This window comes from Eutrigla gurnardus (assembly GCF_963514095.1).
Source record: "Eutrigla gurnardus genome assembly, chromosome: 2".
NCBI lineage: Eukaryota > Metazoa > Chordata > Actinopteri > Perciformes > Triglidae > Eutrigla > Eutrigla gurnardus.
The window spans coordinates 7118149-7137650 of NC_139916.1; the positions used below are offsets into that span (position 1 = coordinate 7118149).

A 19502-nucleotide genomic window follows, 5' to 3' on the forward strand; every position below is an offset into this window, starting at 1 on the left:
CATAACTTCTGCGCCAATAGAAAACAGCCACAAGAGCGATACGTTCAGGGACGCAAAATGTTCAAAAAATAAATGAGAAATGAAAAAATATATACTGTAAATACATTATAGTATAATAAGTATACTATAGTATACTTATATAGTGATTATACAGACCCTTTCCGAAAAATTAGAATATCATGGAAAAGTTGTTTAATTTCCGTAATTCCATTCAAAAAGTTAAACTTTCATAGATTATAGATTCAGGGCCCACAATTTAAACGATTTCAAGTATTTATTTGTTTATTTTTTAAATAATTTGGGTTTCCAGCTCATAAAAACCCACGAAAACAGGAATTCAAAAAATTAGAATTAGGTTTTATGAGCTGGAAGCCCAAATTATGTACAAATAAACAAATAAATACTTGAAATCGTTTAAATTGTGGGCCCTGAATCTATAATCTATGAAAGTTTAACTTTTTGAATGGAATTGTGGAAATTAAACAACTTTTCCATGATATTCTAATTTTTCGGAAAGGGTCTGTATATGCTTTGAGCTCTAAGGACCATATGCTTTATTACAATGCGGTGCAGCTACTAGTCCAACACAGTCTGTAAAACTCACCACAGAGACCGGTTCAATTGAAAACATATTCTCACAATATGCATTACAATACAGAAAATTCTCCATAAGCATTTACAGTAGAAATTACAGGACAATGTCTAAATTAAAAAGCATGCCTTTTTATTTCTAGAATATATTACAGTATTACAGTCTTCACTCTTCCCAGGTAGGCAAACCTTCCATGCTGCTTTGCTTCAGAGGTGAGAGACATTACACAAGGCACTTTGAATTTTGCCACTCTCTCAGCTTCGAGGCAGCACAAACGTCCTTCCACTGAGGCTCCTCACAAACAAAGAGGCCAATATGAACCGCACAACTCCGAACAGCTTTTCTCTTTTTAGTACATTCAGACTTTAAATATAATCTTAAATTCATACACGCACACCTCACATCAGTAAAAATCATACTAGCTTGATATTTGTACAGACCTGCATCGATTGACTTAAATGCACAGATTTCTAAAGCAATAGACGTGTCCTCGAAAGGGAACCGGATTTAGCGAAGGGTGACGCCATCCAAAGATGGCCACATCAGCTATCTCCTGGCATCATATCTGACTGCGTGGAGAACATTTCTCATTATGTGGGTCCTTCAAGAGGGTTGATTCATTAGTTGCATACCCAATTAATGATATAAATGACTGGATTTGATCAGGTAATGCCTAAATAGAGTAGATTTTAAATTTGTTTCTGACTCAAAATCAAAGTACAGCTTTACAAGACAGATAATGCCAACAATGTTCCTTAAATTTGGTATCAGAATCACATCTTTAGTAGTGCATTGACAGGGTTGGTGTAGAACCACATGGTGAAAAGGGGAGGGGGGGGGGATACATGTGTGTGCCATGATCATGTGAGTTGAAGTGTGAGTTTTGGGGTGGATGGGGGAGGCGGGTGCATGACTGTAACATGGCAAACACAGCTGGAAAACAACTCTTGCATTTTCAGCTCCTTCTGGATTTTGAGTGCTGGATGAGCCACTGAAGTGTGATGTCTGGAACGATAGAAACACACTCGGTCAGTATGAGAATCATCAACAATTCAGGCATTCATAACTCACCAGCAATCCACGATATGACTGATATTTGCTACAGAGTTACCCCATTCAAACAGTATTAATACAATCATGACACAATGAAACCAGATGTTCTTAAACAACCAAAAGTAATGCAACAAAATAAATTAATCTATAAGATAATGAATGAAAAGTAATTGCCATGTAAATTGGTGCATTATTAATGCACTAACCAACTAAATATCATGTTTAGTTTCCTCAATAGAGCCCTTAGAGTCACTGCAACTCACCAATGTTGTCTTTCTCTTTGCAGGAAATTGAGTAGCAGCATATCTCTCTGTCCTGAATAGCTGCCAGATTCCTATAAATGGAAGAATTTGTATGAATCAATATGAAAAGTATCCATTCAGGTTAATGAGCACAACTCTCAGCACATGTTTCTAACCAGACAGCAGAGGGAGCCAGTTCCTTACAGTAAACTAGACAGCTCCGGTTTTAACAACAAAGATATTAAAGATGAAATTGTCCTGATTTATTTCTGTTTTTTAGCATAAAAGTGGTTAAACTGTTATGTAATTAAATAATAAAACCAGATCTAAGAATATAGTTTTAACATGCACAGACCAGACATAATTTAAAATAATCACATGGTATTAAATCCCAAATTATTCTCTAAACAAGAATAAATGAGGTCATTTTTATGACAAGAGGAGTGTAGAGTTGTACATAAAAAAATAACAGAGCTAGCATTCACAACTTTTCATACGTACATTTTCTCAATGAGTTGCTTCTCATCAAGAGCATTGGGGAGATCCCTTTTGTTACCGAGTACCAAAACCTGAAAAACATTACATTTGAAATCTGCAACTGCAGCAGGTGATCTCCGACAGAACCCACACATTTGGTTTTGCATGCATGCTGCAGAAATCACACACATTTTAATAAAAGGTTTCAGTAGAACACTTACTGGAATTCCTTGCAACTGAGGTTTGTCTAATAAATTATGAAGCTCATTTCTAGAAGCCTCCACCTTTTCTCGATCTGCTGCATCAACCATGTACCTGAAAATGAGCAACACCGAAACCGTTAGAGTGTTAAATACATTTTTTTACAGTACGTCCATTTCCTGTTATTTGTTTTTCCGGAAAAACTTGAAAAATCGAAACTGAGATACTCACACGATTGAATTAACTCCCCGACAGTACCGCTCCCACATGCTCCTGAACCTTGGCTGCCCTCCGATATCCCAGATCTACATGTACAGAATGAAGGGCATATATTCCTGATTTAATTATTGCTTCCTTGTAAAGGTTAATTAATTTATTAGTTAGACTGTGATAACCTTGATGGTGACGTTTCCTTTGGTGACCTTCCTCATATTGAACCCGACTGTGGGGATCATGTCTTCGCTGAAATGCCCAGACTGAAAGAAAATACGTCACATGTTATTTCTTATACAACGGTATGACTCTTGATAGTTGAAAGTAGGCCTGCAGAGAGCGGGTGTGGGGTGTGAGAGGCCTATATGTTCACAATGAATCAAATAGTCCCTCGGCGTATTAAAATAGCCTTACTGTTGCCTTACATAATCGGGTACATTCCAGCTCAGTAAGAAGTCGGCACAGTGTAATTGATCAGCTCAACCATCTCATGCATCCATATTAAATATAAAAGGAAGTTCCCAACAAGGAAAGAGTCAGAGTCATATGTGCAGCTGTGTTTATTTGATTGCATATAATATGATTATGACGTGCTGCATGGGCTCTCTTGTACTCCTTGATACTTTTAGTAGCTTGGATTAAAGTCTAAATACAACAAAATAGTAATAGGTGGCAGACAGCATGCTGCAACATGTGACTCGAGACAATCTAGTTTATGTGCAACTATGTCGACCCTGTGAAAAGACAGGAATTAAAAAAACAAAAACATTCACAGAGTAGGCCAAATTAACTGAACAAGCCAAATAGGATACATCTACACATGTTCTGGCCTTTGTGAGTGTCCATTATCACAAACTGAAATGGGAAGGAAATCACACGCTGCTTCTCTACTCTCTCTCCCTCATCGTGCACCGTCTGCTGGATGCACATTTCATAGCACATGACTCATTGGCGAGTCACCTGATGTAGCTAAGTGGAAGTGAGTGCAGCGGTCTTATGACTGAGGGAGGAGGAGCCACCTCCGCTACAAGTTTTACTCACTTTTTTTTTTTTTGTGTCACTGGCTGCCACAGCACTTTTGCCATATCTGTGCTGTGCAAATGAAGGATCTGGGTTATGAAACCACAAAACCAACTTCCTCCTCAGGCACCAGCTCCGCTACCTGATGCCTAGAGTGCACTGAAATCCAATTTGACAAACTGTGAACGTTATGGTAAAGACATCTTCTCTTGGATGTGAATGCACAATAGAATATGCACTGGCGGTTTGCATTCTCCTGAATCAACATTGGTAGTAAGAGCTCCTGGTAAAAGTTACACCAGTTACTTAGTAGATTGTCATATTGTGTGAGCTTTTCACTGGAATTTATCTTATTAAATGATTTGTTTTTCATAGTTTTTAATATCTAAAATTTAAGGAAAATGCTGCTGAAGCCCAAAGTGATGTATTCATGCTGTTTGATTTGTCAAGGTAACAATCCAAAGCATGAAGATATTCAATTTATAATAATATAAAACAGAAAAGCACTGACTCATTGTATTATTGTAGCATGTTATTTTTGATAGAAAACATAAGAAATTAACAAAACTGCTGCAGTAATACATTTTCGATCAACCGACTAATCAATCAATCGATAAACTGTTGAGATATGTCTCATATTAAAAACTAGAAAATTCCCCCGCCGGGAAATTTTGAAAGGGCCACGGGGGCTACTGCCGGAGTGTATATACATTACGATGAGATTCTTCGAGATTTCAAACGAGACGGAGTTGTTTTAGAGGCAAATACAGAGACTGCTTGCTGACTGAGCTGTCAGAGTAGTCCGTTTTGAGTATTGTGATGTACTTCAAAAACTGTCCACCAATCAGAGCACACCACTCGTGTCTCCATTTTAAAGTTTAAATGGAGTTTCTAGGTGAAAGTATGGCTGAGCTGAAGTCGTTTGACTAAAAAAACTACATTTCCCACTACTAAATGTAGTTTTTAGTACATTCCTGTCCACCAATCAGAGCACACCACTCGTGTCTCCATTTTAAAGTTTAAATGGAGTTTCTGGGTGAAAGTATGGACGAGAAGACGACGTTTGACTAAAAAAACTACATATCCCACTACTAAATGTAGTTTTTAGTACATTCCTGTCCACCAATCAGAGCACACCACTCGTGTCTCCATTTTAAAGTTTAAATGGAGTTTCTGGGTGAAAGTATGGACGAGAAGACGACGTTTGACTAAAAAAACTACATATCCCACTACTAAATGTAGTTCTTAGTACATTCCTGTCCACCAATCAGAGCACACCACTCGTGTCTCCATTTTAAAGTTTAAACGGAGTTTCTAGGTGAAAGTATGGACGAGCAGAAGACGTTTGACTAAAAAAACTACATTTCCCATTACTAAATGTAGTTTTTAGTACATTCCTGTCCACCAATCAGAGCACACCACTCGTGTCTCCATTTTAAAGTTTAAATGGAGTTTCTAGGTGAAAATATGCCCTGAACTCAGCTGTCACTCAAGTACTACCGAGTACTAGCGAGTACTACCAAGTACTACCAAGTACTACCGAGTACTACTGAGTCTCAAGTACTGAGAACTACTAGGTACAATGAGTTGTCAAACAGTTGAGTGCTTCGCACTCAACTGTTTCCCAGTACATGTCACTGAACTCAGCTGTCACTCAAGTACTACCGAGTACTACCAAGTACTACCGAGTACTACTGAGTCTCAAGTACTGAGAACTACTAGGTACAATGAGTTGTCAAACAGTTGAGTGCTTCGCACTCAACTGTTTCCCAGTACATGTCACTGAACTCAGCTGTCACTCAAGTACTACCGAGTACTACCAAGTACTACCGAGTACTACTGAGTCTCAAGTACTGAGAACTACTAGGTACAATGTATTGTCAAACAGTTGAGTGCTTCGCACTCAACTGCTTCGCACTCAACTGTTTCCCAGTACATGTCACTGAACTCAGCTGTCACTCAAGTACTACCGAGTACTACCAAGTACCACCGAGTACTACTGAGACTCAAGTACTGAGAACTAGTAGGTACTATGTACTTGCAAACAGTTGAGTGCTTCGCACTCAACTTTTTCCCAGTACATGTCACTGAACTCAGCTGCCACTCAAGTACTACAGAGTACTACCGAGTACTAGCGAGTACTAGCGAGTACTAGCGAGTAGTACTGAGACTCAAGTACTGAGAACTACTAGGTACAGGTCACTGAACTCAGCTGTCACTCAAGTACTACCGAGTACTCCATTTTAAAGTTTAAATGGAGTTTCTAGGTGAAAGTATGGCTGAGCTGAAGAGGTTTGACTAAAAAAACTACATATCCCACTACTAATGTAGTTTTAGTACATTCCTGTCCTCCAATCAGAGCACACCTGCTGTCAGTTATGAAGATCAGTGCCACACAGTGCTGTCACCATGGCAACGGCCCTTGCTGCGTGTGTATGACTGCTTTGGAGCGTCTCTCCGCTTCTCTCTATCGCTCAATTCCCCCTCTGCGCATGGGTCCGAACAAAAGCATGCCACGCTCACACCGAAACTCCTATCGCCAAAATTTTCGCACCGTTAGCGCCACAAGACTCGGCTGAAGACACTGATGACTTTTATTTTTTCCTAGTGTCAGAAATGTGGACGCTAGGGCGAGTTAGAAATGCTGTTCAGATCAGGTTTCTTTGAAAATCTGCTTCTAAATTAACATTGGAGCGGATGACGAGAAAACCTGACTTGGCCGCGCTTAGAGGTTGCTAGTTCAAATTGTGTAAATCTCACAGAGATTTTGAGCACATTGTGAGAGACAGGACAAGTTTCTCTACAAAATTGGAAAATATCACGTCTGTAGAGTGAAGATTGTGGCCGGGAGGAGTTTGGAAAGGAAAAAAGTCTGAGAAGCCCTCACACTCTAAGCGATGATGTCATCCACTCTAGCCCAGAAGGTTCCGCGCAATACACACCCATTATAAACTCATGATTTCTCCCAAAACAATCATGGTCATTGAACAGTGATTGATCAGAAACTATATGACCTATTGAAACGCGGATTGGCACACGAGGACACAAGACTTGTGTCTACGTTTTAGAGTTTAAATGGAGTTTCTAGGTGAAAGTATGCCTGAGCAACAGGTGTTTGAAAAACGACATTTTCTGCTTTTTTTTTTCCGCTCATCCCATTCATTTCAATGGGAAAAATTTCGTTGGTTTTTCGCGACTTACGTCGCGAAAAATTTGTGTTCGGCTAAGAAAAGCAATAGCACGCCGATCCCGATCGAACCACACGCTTTGATATATCACTTGTCCTACAACTCTTATCGCTGTAGAAGTTTTAGGCACTCGAAATTCGTCCGGAAAAGGCAAAATAATAATAATAAGTAGGAAAAAATCCTATGAATAGCAGTAGTGCTCGGGGCTTCGCCCCGAGCACTGGTCCCTTCAGCTTATAGCTGTAGGGACCAGTGCTCGGTGCGATTGCCCCGTGGCCCTAAAAAAGCCTTGAACACATTTGTGGAAAAAAACTGAAATAGCACAGATTAAAATAACTGTTCCAAAACAGGACAGACCGATATTCTCAAGAGTAAAGCTGACGGAGTAAAAGGCACATGTGTGCAAAATTCCATGACAGCCATCACAACTGCAAATTTAAGATTATCAACATGAGCTTACTTTTCACAACATGGTGATAAAAGCTGTGGCTGTGTCCAGTGATTAACCAATGAACCATTGCTCCACCAGAAAACACCGGGTTTGAGAAATCCCTACACAGTTGCACAAAGTTGCACAAGAGAAATGGCTTGACAAAAAAAAAAAAAATGATGCTCTCCACTGGGTCACAGCAAAAATATTAACAAAACATTATATGTGTGTAACTATAACACAATTTGCATCTAAAGCAGTCCGAGTCGTATCAGATGGTTAAAACAAAATGCATTCATTTGCTGTTTATGTTGTGTTCTATATTGGACTTTTAATTTATTCTATTTATTTATTTACTTCAGACATCAAATGTTACTGGGATGCAGATATTTTTAAACTCAAATTTAAATAATATTTAATTGTTATATTATTTTTTTGGATAGTGGAGGTCAGTTTGTTGCAGAGCACCTGCATCTCCCGTACTGTACAGATGTCCTGCAACGAATATGAACTCGTCTCTAGGCTTATCTGAGATCAGTTGTTGTTGTTTTTTTTAGTTTAACTTCCTCTCTGCTTTGAGCTCAGTGTAAAGGGCAAGGCGAATTGGGTTTAGCATGCTAAACAAACCGGCGAGGGACCCACCAGCAGCAAAACCAGTTAGCTCAGCTGACTTGTTGACACAAGTCCAACAACCTGACTCGACTCCAGTTTGTTTTTTAGTGGATGCTGCTGTTGTCGGAGCCGAAAACCCAGACAGCGTGGCGCAAACCCAGTTAGCTTAACTCTTATCCCGTTATTAGCGCTAATAGTATTAGCACTCCCCCCGTGTGTGTGTGTGTGTGTGTGTGTGTGTGGTGGCGGCTAACGGCTGAACACTTACAGCGATCACGTTTACAAATGTGGTTTTTCCCGAATACTGGAGGCCGACGAGCGTCAGCTCCATCTCCTCCTTCCAGAACAGAGCCTTGAACCAGTCCAGGAGCCGGTTTATTAGCGCCAGCATCTTGACGTCGGTGTTCACGCTCCCCTGAGGTTGTGCCTGGTTCTCCCTCCCTGTCAGATGTGGCGTTTTCCTTTTCCCCCAGCGCGCGAGGAAGGGAAGTGGGGACGCAGGCAGCAGCTGTCATATGATCAGTCTGCAGAAACGCGCCCGACAGCGCCACCGGCGGCACATGTAGGTAGTACACTCTGGTATTATACTTCCCCTTGTTGGATCTTGTTTTTATACACATTTTACTCAACATATATCTGCACCCCTGAATGTTACACATTTTTATTTTGAAGTTACCGACATGTCACAACAGCAATGTACAAATATAGTCACACCTTTCTCATACAGCAAGGAACAAAAACACACAATTGGGGGGCAAAATAGGACATTTACAGTACAGTATGGGACTATATAACCTGCTTCTTTTTTTGGTGTGTGTGTGTGTGTGTGTGTGTGTGTGTGTGTGTGTGTGTGTGTGTGTGTGTGTGTGTGTGTGTGTGTGTGTGTGTATGTGTATGGGGGGGGGTCGAAGAAGATCCTAGTAGATGCAGCACTGTTAAAATGATGGTTTAGTTGGCTAATACACTTAACAATATAACATCTACTCTGAAAAATACATTGCGTTAATGCTGTATTTCTGCAATATTTACACATATAAGACTGCTCGTCCCTTCTTCAGAAAGTATAACTAAGCCTTCTGCTTAGTCATTTGTCAACCAAACCCGCTGACTTTCTACCTTGGTTTCAAACGTTGTTGTTGAGGCAAATGCTGGTCTTTCACTTTCCTGGAGATTGAACCAGGGATCTTTCATTCACAACTATGCGTGTCTAACCTTAACAGGTTTTGTTTTCCAGATGTGGTGATACCGAGCAAGATGCTTTGAAGCATTTCCTCAACATTATTATCAACATTATGGTGCACAGACCGATCTAGCCATCACTTGTAAGCAACAGGTGGCTACTTTTACAGATGCAGGAGGTCAAAACTGTTGCTGTTCTTGAATTCATCCTGCACCATGAGCTCCATCCCACTCTCCTCCTTCGAAAGGTGAAAGTCTATGGCATTGATGGGGACTGCTAAGGCTTCCACAGGATTATCACCTAGAGAGAATACCAGTTAATAATAATAAATATGCAGTTGCATCATCAAATACCCACCGCGGTCCTGTCATAATCGTACCTACAGTATCACTCGATGTTGGTCTATGTCCAATTTAATCTAGACTGTGATTTCATTTCATTTAATCAATTAACAATGGCCATCAATTGTCATGCCAGCTGACATTGGGTGAAGTCAGGGAAAACCCTAGCTAGTCTATCACTGGGTTGACACGTAGAGACACAACCAATCACACATTTTTGCTGTTTTCTTATGAAACATCATATTTTCTTATAAAAATGTTTTTAAAAGTAAAATTAGCATTTTTTTTAATTTGAAAAAATGTAGATATTGCATGATAAACAAATAATGCAAGGATCAGAGTGAGAAGCTGATTATAAAAATGTAACGGGCTGTGCGAACACTTCAAACCTGTAAAACGTGAAAACTTAATAAGGGAGTGAAGAACTAGCAATCTCTTTACAGATCTGGATCCTTTTAAAAATTGATTTATGTTCGTGTGGAAATCACTTACGTGCTTTGTGCTTCCTTCGTTTTTTTATACAGACGTAAAATAGAAACACAGGGAGGGTGAGAGAAAGCAAAACTAAGCCAATGCCAAGGATCAGATGAATGGAATCTATATCTCTGTGTGTCTCTGGTGGAACAAGCAAAAACAATGATAATTAAGTTAGTTCAGCTCAGCTATATTGTCATTCATATCTGTTATATTGTCATTTGTATTGTCCACTTACTGCATATATCCTCTTTCACATCAAAATATGTGTAATCGGGGCAGGAAGGTTGAGGCTCACACTGATATGAATACTTTATCAACTTGCCACCCCCAGGACTGTCTGTAAAGATAGACAGACAGACAGATGGACAGACAGACAGACAGACAGACAGACAGACAGACAGACAGACAGACAGACAGACAGACAGACAGACAGGCAGGTAAGTCCACCAAATCAAAAAGTTACTCTCTATTTTTTTCCAAATTTCGAAATTTTGGTCCAGACTGATATACTGTCAACTCTAAGGTCATCCACAACTGACTGGTGGAAACATCAACGTTGTTTGTGTGGGGTTTTTTTTCTCCTTAATCAGCAGTAAAGACCATCTTTGAGATTAATATCTGATCAAAGAGTGGAAACGGATGCCAGTCTGCTCTGCTTGCATAGCCTAAGAAGTCAACGTCTTGATTCTAAGCGTACCTGGCATTGTGGTGAGCAGCTCTCCTTTTGCTCACTTGAAGTACTAAAGGACCATTAACACTTGTTAGTGTTAGAATAACAAATGTGACAGTCATTTGGAAAATCCTCATCAATTGTGTATGTATGTGAACTGGGATATTAAGGCATTTTGAAAGCTTGCATGCATACTCAAACATTTGTCTTAGTTGTACCAATCGTAAATGATGTGGTCTTGAATTAGATTTATCAAGTGGACACATGGGCTGGGTGCATTAATCCAACCTACATTTGTATTAACATGGCTGTGTGTGTCTAACCCATATTTATTTCCCTTTGCATACCTTGCCACCCAGTGACATAACACCCACAAAAGAACAAAGAAAACAGTTCAGTGGCATCGTGAAACCACCTCAATATAAAACCACAACGTATTCATTTCATCTTAAAAATAAATTCCTCTCACCTGTCCTCTTCAGTTTTTCCCCCTCAACACATTTGTTTTCTTCGCACTTTGAACAGGCATTGTTGGAGCACAAGAAACCAGAGCGGCACGAGCAGTTTGCATTTCTGGTAAGAGTGCATCTCTCAACATATTCTGTAGACAGACAAGAATTCGCACCACAAGTTAAATGCATTGTCTGCGCCAACTGCCGTTTAGAGATCCACAGAGAGCAATGGCGATTTTCGGAATCAAACATTTTTTCTTTTAACAATAATTTCAGTCTTACCTTGTTGGCACGACAGGCATTCCTCACACCTGTCATAACTGGCATATTCATCAGAGAAGAAGCCCTGCTTACAGGGGATGCAGGCGACTTGCGGCTCTGAACAAAAACCTTTCATATATGTACCTTCAAAATAAGTTTTTAAATGAAATCAAATTACAAACTTTTTAACTTGACTTAGATTAACATTCACACACTTTAACATAAAACATGTTCTTTCTCATTTTTTAAGATCCATCATGTGTTTGTTTTACCTGGCGGACACAAGTCACAGCATCGGCCGTTGTCCTCCTTCTGTCTCTCACCACAGCCTGCAGCGTATTCTATAGTCCAGATACTCAACACACATTTTACTGTGAGGGAAAGTCTCCGAGAAATCATTATGACCGGTGCTCTGCTGGTGCGTTCAGGCTTTTATGTTGGCTGTTTGCTGACGTCACAGTTAGATGCTAGATGCGCTTGTGGTTTGCGTTCCGAGTGTGACTGTGTGAGACCTCAATGGTAATTCAGGAAATGAAAGACCACTTGCACATGATTTCATAGTATGAAAGTATAGTAACAGTATAAACTGTAAAACAAAAGTAACGAGTTGCTTTCGTTTGTTTTTGTTGTTTTTTTACCTGGAGATGATTGGTTATTGTGATTCAAAATAAATAAATGAATATATATATATATATATATATATATATATATATATATATATATATATATATATATTTATCATTATTATTCTTAATTAATCATTAATAATTATTATATAATATGTTATTTATATATAATAATATATTATTTTTTAAATCAGGCGGAGCTATTTAATGTTGCTTTAGGCGGGGGGCCTCATGTTTGTTCATCAAAAGCAGACATCATAAAATAAAATAAATAATAATAAGTTGGCAAGTTTGGCTCATATCTTAGTTTGGTACATCCCCAAATTAACATGCGGCATTTAATGAGGAGTGATCAACTTTTTTTAAATGGCATAGTAAAACAGCAATAACAGTCATAGTGAACATGACCTTAAGAAGCCATTGCACTGAAATTCCAATATTCTGAATATGACTCTGAATCTGACCCATGGAAAACCCAAAGGCTACATGGTGGACAACATAAGAAATATGATTTCAGTTTGGTGGTCAGTTGTTTTTTCTCTGCGATAACAAAACAAGCAATCTGGAGACATGTATAAAACAATTAAATACACGGCACTATTAATCAAGTTATCATAGACTAATGTATAATAAAAACATTGGTTGTTAGTTGCAGCCAGAGACTACGCTAAACGACGCATAACTATCAGAAGAGCCTGAATTTGGCTCCTGCTCATCACACTATCTAAGACAACTCTGTCACTCAAACTCACTCACAACCAGGATGTGAGATAACCATAAACGTTGTTGTACATTCTCAGCAGTGTGAATCGTCACTGTGGTCGCCACAAAGAGAAATACACTGTAGCCCGTTGGAGTTCCCTTTAAAATGCCCTGCACATGTAGCATCACCAGCACTGTGGGTGTTGTGGTGAAGGTGGGTGGCTGACGTGCTGCAAGTGAGCCCTGAGAACCCACTAAAGGTTATGGCAAGTCCTTTGATGGATACAGAAGACATCGCCCAACACTGAAAACTTTCTCACCTTTGACAGCAGAAAACAGAACCAACAGAGGTTAACGTGTGAAATATTTGATGTTTTCGATTCTTTTCTTCTTTTCTTTCAATCTGAAAGGGGAACTGTTTGGGTCTTGTGCAGAAGGATACTATTGCAATGTCGTGGCTCCAGAGGGAGCTGTGTGAAATCTGATGATTAGATTGTGCAGTTAGAAAGAAGTGATCTTTCAAGGAGGCACAAAGAGGTCAGTTACATAGAAACACATAGAAATACAAAGACAATTAGACACTCCAAGAAAACATTGCTATCTGTAAGGGAAAAAACAATACCTTTAGGTTTATATACGAGTGTGATGTGTCCACTTCGCTGTTGCAATGATCTGCATCAATGGCTGATGAAATCAAGCTAAAAGCGACAATCGCCTTTACAGATAAATAGCACATACAAAAAGGGAATGGCACCTCTAACCTGTTAAAAGTACATAGTCAAGAAAAAAATGTAAACGAAACAACAACATGTTAGATAAATATATGTATGCTCAAGGGATGTGTGTCTATTTTCAGCTGATGGCCTTCAATCTTCTCATTTAAACAGATAAGTTCAAGGTATTTCTTCAAAAAAAGAAGGGGTTTGGTTAGTAAGCTGTATATTTCTTTGAAACCACACACCAACTTCCTGGATCACCGACATTTACTGAAAGCGTCTGCAGGGACTGTTTCCGTTACAGTGTGTGCATTCTATCTGTAGCAAATGCTCCGTCTCAATGCTGAAAAATCATTTTTTATTCACATAAAGTCACGGCATCACGGCGATCTGTAAAAACAGAGAACAAAGATCCAACACCAAATATTGGACAAGAAAACGTACTTTAGAATTAGAGTCAGATAGCAACCCGTTTGTTTGTTGTTGAACAGTGAAGGAAGTAACAAAGTACATAGTATTCCAATACTGTAATTTAGTACAATTTTGAGGTAGGCTAATTGTACTTTCCTCTAGTATTGACATTTTGCGATACTTTATACTTCACTACACTTCATATGGCAGCATCGTACTCTTTACTCATGTATTTGACTGATTGACGGTTACTTTTCAGATGAAGATTACATAAAAAGATATGTGTTGAACTTATAAAATACAACACACTGTGATTACACCAATGGTTGTATGATACTATAAATTCTGCACTTTTACTGCATTCTTTCACATGCACATTTTATTGCGAAACCATCTGTAATTTTTCTTGTAACTGAGTATTTTTATTTATACTTAAGTAAAAGATCTGCATATTTTGTTCACTCTTGTCATCTCAAATTACTGTATTACTTTAATAAAATACATTAAAATTTGCGCATTGATATCAAATCACGTCTGCGTCCGAAACTAGAAGCAGGTTCTGCGTGCTCTTGTTGTAAATGTTCGGCTGCTTCCAGTTTACGTAAGCGGCCCGGGTGGAGCTAGCTGGTGATATCAAATGAACTCTGTCGGCACAAGTACCACGTGTTCCCTTGGCTGCATCCCATTGGCCAAAAGGTTCACTGGCTGGCTCTGATTGGACTTTGTAACCAGGAAACTGTGAGATAAACAAGCGTGGTTTTACGATCCGCAATTCAATAAAGAGAATAAGATACCGTTAAGAGTTCACAACATGTTCCCAGTAGTAATATGATGAAGAAGTACTGGGAGAAAACCATTATGGTGCAACTGTTGCGTCGTATCAATGCAAGCCTGGAATTCACACAAGATCGGGGTCTAGCTTTCAGCCAATCGTCGACCTCATTTATACTTTGGTTCCGCCCTCTGAGCCGTCAGTCACAACAGAGCCAAGGCAGCCGGTGGTCTGAATGCTATTGCGCCTGGAAACATTGATTCTAACAGGAATTTGACCAAGAAGGAGGATTTTAGTGACGAGGTGAGTTTTAACTAACCTTGACAAACATTTCCAGGTAAATTATGTAACCTTTATTGAATATGGACAAAACATTAACAAACAAACAATCTCAAAAATCACACAATTTAAAAATGGTTGAGGTCTATGTAAGACGGCCGATGTTGTCAATGGACAACAACATGTATAGTAAGGCTGGTATGGTCCTTAAAGTTTATTTTCCCCACAAAGATTCCAAAAGATGGAGCTGTCAAAGGGCAAAGGTATAGCCAACAACACCAAGCCACCTTTGATTTGAAGGTTTGTTTAGCTGATTTCTTAGCAAAAAACCCTAGCAACCCTATCTGAAAAAAACAATTGAGGGCATGCTTTCATAACTCCTCTGACTGTCCTGAATCGAGGAAGTCTCCTGTGATGTATAAACAACATGAAAGTCTTTACATTTAATGCATCAATTTTTCCAGCGGCTGAAACGAAAACATGAGAGTAAGTCTGTCTCAGGGGGAAAAAACAGGCCCATTTAAGTCCACAAGGGGATCTCCCCCAACCTACATCACTGAAAGCAACGTCCTCAGCTTTGTAGATCTGCTGCCGGTGGAACAGAACTGAATAGACAAAAAAAATAGAGACGGAGAGACTGTAGGAAGAAGGCAAAAGACTTACGTTTACTACGATACATACTTGTCATACTGTATAGTTCTCAGAAATATGTCACTTGCCTTATTCAACCATATCATAATATGTACCATAAGGCATAAAAAGCATCATAACATATTTAAATATATGCATTTTAACAAGAGGAACAAGGTTTTGTTAACACAAAATACTATATTGTATCTAGTTCTGTAATCTGTTATTACACACATACAAATCTATCTGCATATCCAAAATGTGTAATAAATGTCAAGCTTACACAAAAAAAAATGTAGTAACCTTATCGTCAGAACATCTGAAGTAGTAAAAGCTACTTTTACACATAATTTGTACAATATTCTATAAAAACAGAACAAACAAAAATCATCAGTTTGAAATGATTTATATGATTATTATCTGAACTAATAATTCACAGTCATAGTTCACAAATTAATTCGAGAGCTCAGTCCTCCTCTAGGTTCGGTTTGAGTGAAGACCGACTGCCTTCGCCGATTTCTTCAACTGGCCTCCGACACAATGGGTCGTTATCTGAAAACAAAATTATAGCATAATTAATAAAGTTAGTCAACTCAGAAGATCGCTACCTTTTGTAGCTTCATATATGTGAGTGGTATCAATGCTCTCTTAAGTCTGAGCAAGAAACCAAATATTTCCCACAATGCCATACTATAAGTACAGAATCACTTTACTTTTAAATCCTGCGACATACTTGCTACTGCTGGTTGAGGAGTTATGTGCAGCTTGCAGGTCACAGCGGTCAGCACGAGCAGTCCAATGATTCCAAATAAGAGGAAGGCCATGCCTGAACAGGACGAGCGAACATCGTGTTATTTATCGTGACTTTATTACGAGGTTGTGTCGTGAATAGACAACGACAAATGTTTAACTTGTACCAGTGTGGGTGGCGCTTGTGTCTGAAGGGTGCAAAGGCTTCCTGTTGCCTAAAGAGACCATTTCTCCTGGGGCAGCCGTGGCGATGTTGTTGGTTTGCATCCTCTGAGTAGGAGCCCCCTCATGTGGATGGTGGGTGAGGAGAGAAATAAGTTTGTTTGATGTGGTGGGCGTGATGTCACTGTTGCTGGCGTCACTACACTTCTCTGGGTTACAGATGACATCGGTGGTGTTGTTTCCCGTCATTTTCACTCCACATTTACATCTAGTGGGAAGGATAGTCACAAACCAGAGGTGCTCGCTTTAAACACGGTTGAGATTACAATTTATATATATATATATATTGATATGCATGTATAAACTGTATATATATACACATAAAATACTGAAGACATACCCTTTCCATTTTTGGCAGGGCAATTTGCCATTTGAGCTGAAATATCCATCTTTACATTTTGAACATTCTGGAAAGGAAAAATAATGAATCAGTAAAAAGACAATTTCTTTGACATATATCATGCGTGATATATGAGATCCGTCTCTGTACCTCCGTGTTCTAGTCCAAATCCGATGTCACATATGCAAGTGGAAGAATCACTTTCGTAGGGAACAAATCCTCTGCGGCACTGACATATAGTGTTTGACTCTCTCGTGCACGTCTCTTTAACATCACTGCCCGTGTCTACAGCAACAACAACAAAAAGACACCACAGGAAACATGAGACTTTAAAGCTAAGGCATGTGGAGAAAAGAAAAAGTAGCTTTCTTCTTCCGTACAAAGTGAGCCACATTGTTTTACGAACCAATTTGATGCAACGTTTTTGTCAGATTAATGATCGCATTCATAGGTTTCTCAGTTTTTCTCACAGAATTGTGGTTTTATTTGAAAAAAAAGTTTCAACACTTACTGCCATCACACCTAGCACATGGTTTGCAGTGTTGGGACTCGTTCTGTTCATCCTGGTAACCGTCCTCGGGGCAGACATCACAACCAGCTCTGTTACGTGTAACTCTATGACCTTGATAAATTACAATGTCAAAAGCACACAAAGAATAAGAAGGAGTAAAACCAGAAATCTTTGTATATTCTTCAGCATTGTGCGGAATGAGGATGGAAATAACTGTTTAGAACAAGAGTCATACTTTACCTTTTGGGCAAATCTTCCTAGCATCCAAATCAACAACAAGTTCATGAAAAGTTAAAGTGAATATAAGCAGTTTTAGCAGAACCATGTTCCAAACGTTAGTGTCGACAGGTGCCACTGAGTGTTTCCTGTGTGTGAGTCACCACCAGACTACAAATCTCCTCCTTATAAAGACATGGAAAAACCCACGTGTATTTTTGAGACAATGCATACATTTACACATCACTCATTCAGTGGGTAATAACCCTTCTTTTCCTATTTCATATGGAAACGTATTTATGATGGAATAAATACGAGGAAAGCCCAAACTTCAAGTGAAGTCGCACTAATATTACTTTGCAATGAGAATTGAAAAAAACAACAACAGGAAATTAAGGATAGTTAATAAGTGCATTATTTTGTGTTAACTGTTTTACGATTTTAAAATAAGGAGAACATTCAAACCAACGTTTACAAATGGTTTAATCTTGCAATATAATCATTGGGAAAAGCTATAGCAACTGGACCTTGAGGTAAGATTTTTATTTGTGAAGCTACTGATTCCAACACTCAACATTTTAATTATTCTTAATCGTCATGGTGATTTGTTTAAAATATTGCTCTCTATTTTTCAAATGTTTTAAAATATATTACAATAAAAAAAGGTTTGGTGTGTTTATTAACCTTTACAGATTGTTAACCTTGTTAACCTTCAGAACCCTCAGTGGTTTAACTATCGGAATATATGCACCTATTGTTTTACGTCAGTAATGATGTGACTTGCCTCTGTAGACTCAAAGAGCAGATGGAAAAAAAACCACATACACTCGAGGATCTGCAAACGATACAACCACACAAATTCTTAAAAACCGATGCTGAACCTACACCTCCGCTCAAGTTTTTTCTGGCTTTTTTTGCTTAGTGACCTTACAGAAAAATACTTTAAAAACGACATCACAAACTTGTTAATATAAACAATCCATGATAAATGTTGGAATCTGGACACAATATTAACAAAAAACATTTCAACAGGATGGAAAAGGTGAAAAGTAACTTACTTGGGGTGACGAGTCAGGCTAAGGTGTCATCACTGAAATTAAGGTAATTTGATAGCCAAAGCACAAAGTAAATTTATTTGCCAAGCTGTTTAGATGTTTTTTGTCTCTTTCTGACATCACAGAAAGAGACAAAAAACAGGCCACAAGAAACAGCCTCAAGAAACAGCCTACAAGAATCTCCCTCTCTAACGAAATGTTGCTCCAAAACAGCTTAAAAAGCAAACAAACTGCAAAACGGGTTTCATGTCAGGGAAGTGGAACTTTTGCTACGGTTCTCGTAGTGTCACAACATTGCACATTTCCTTGCTTTGCTCTTCAGAAAGTTTGCACAATCCATCAACAGGTACTAAAGGTAAGACGACGTGACTGTGTGCACGCTGATGATGTGTCGTGAAACAGTGTGTAACAAATGTATGTCAAATGCAGTATGCCAAAAATACCATGTTCTGCTGCATCCAGTAGTGTTTTGCAGTAGCAAATCCTCCGCACAGCAGCTGTATGAGCAAAAGGTCCAAAGTTCACGGTGCAATGTTATGATGAAGGAGTATGAAGAACGAAGTAGATGTCAATCAAGCACAGTCTGTACACACCCACAGTCTGAAGAAGAGGGTTAATGTGGCAACATACCGTGATGGTGGACTGCTGGTGTGTAAGGGCTTTAACTCACATTCTATTCTATATACGTTCTCATGGGCGTGCAGTTGGGCATTCTACTAATTCTGCAATAAGAAGGAGCGTATGTGAAAGGAATGTTGTTTCTGTGGACACAACACAGAAATTTAAACTGAGCCGTTTTTTATTACAGCATGGTTAGTAAAATATAGATACAGCTGTAGAAAAAACAAATAAAATTGAAGTTA

General features: G+C 38.9%; 3 protein-coding genes across 4 annotated transcripts; all 3 read right to left on the reverse strand.

Moving 5' to 3' along the window:
- Positions 1-703: 703 nt before the first annotated feature.
- arl8ba (ADP-ribosylation factor-like 8Ba) lies at positions 704-8509 on the reverse strand. The gene is made up of 7 exons (XM_084029714.1): positions 8297-8509; positions 2961-3041; positions 2797-2870; positions 2586-2679; positions 2389-2456; positions 1909-1979; positions 704-1597 (listed from the first exon to the last, which is right to left on the reverse strand). The coding sequence occupies exons 1-7, from the start codon at positions 8417-8419 to the stop codon at positions 1548-1550; spliced, it is 561 nt and encodes a 186-aa protein (XP_083885840.1). The 5' UTR covers positions 8420-8509; the 3' UTR covers positions 704-1547.
- A 214-nt stretch (positions 8510-8723) lies between these two features.
- tnfrsf18 (tumor necrosis factor receptor superfamily, member 18) lies at positions 8724-11970 on the reverse strand. The gene is made up of 6 exons (XM_084024839.1): positions 11682-11970; positions 11431-11553; positions 11166-11297; positions 10262-10363; positions 10042-10164; positions 8724-9508 (listed from the first exon to the last, which is right to left on the reverse strand). The coding sequence occupies exons 1-6, from the start codon at positions 11806-11808 to the stop codon at positions 9372-9374; spliced, it is 744 nt and encodes a 247-aa protein (XP_083880965.1). The 5' UTR covers positions 11809-11970; the 3' UTR covers positions 8724-9371.
- Positions 11971-14979: 3009 nt separating this feature from the next.
- LOC311023134 (tumor necrosis factor receptor superfamily member 4) lies at positions 14980-18727 on the reverse strand. Of its 2 annotated transcripts, none has more exons than XM_084024807.1 (7): positions 17609-18727; positions 17369-17479; positions 17008-17142; positions 16858-16924; positions 16463-16725; positions 16259-16371; positions 14980-16097 (listed from the first exon to the last, which is right to left on the reverse strand). In XM_084024807.1, exons 1-7 carry the CDS (start codon positions 17691-17693, stop codon positions 16023-16025), a joined length of 849 nt encoding a protein of 282 aa, XP_083880933.1. In that variant the 5' UTR covers positions 17694-18727; the 3' UTR covers positions 14980-16022. The 2 variants fall into 2 exon arrangements, with proteins under 2 accessions (XP_083880933.1, XP_083880934.1); XM_084024808.1 differs by having other exon boundaries at positions 16279-16371; positions 17609-18722.
- Positions 18728-19502: the final 775 nt, after the last annotated feature.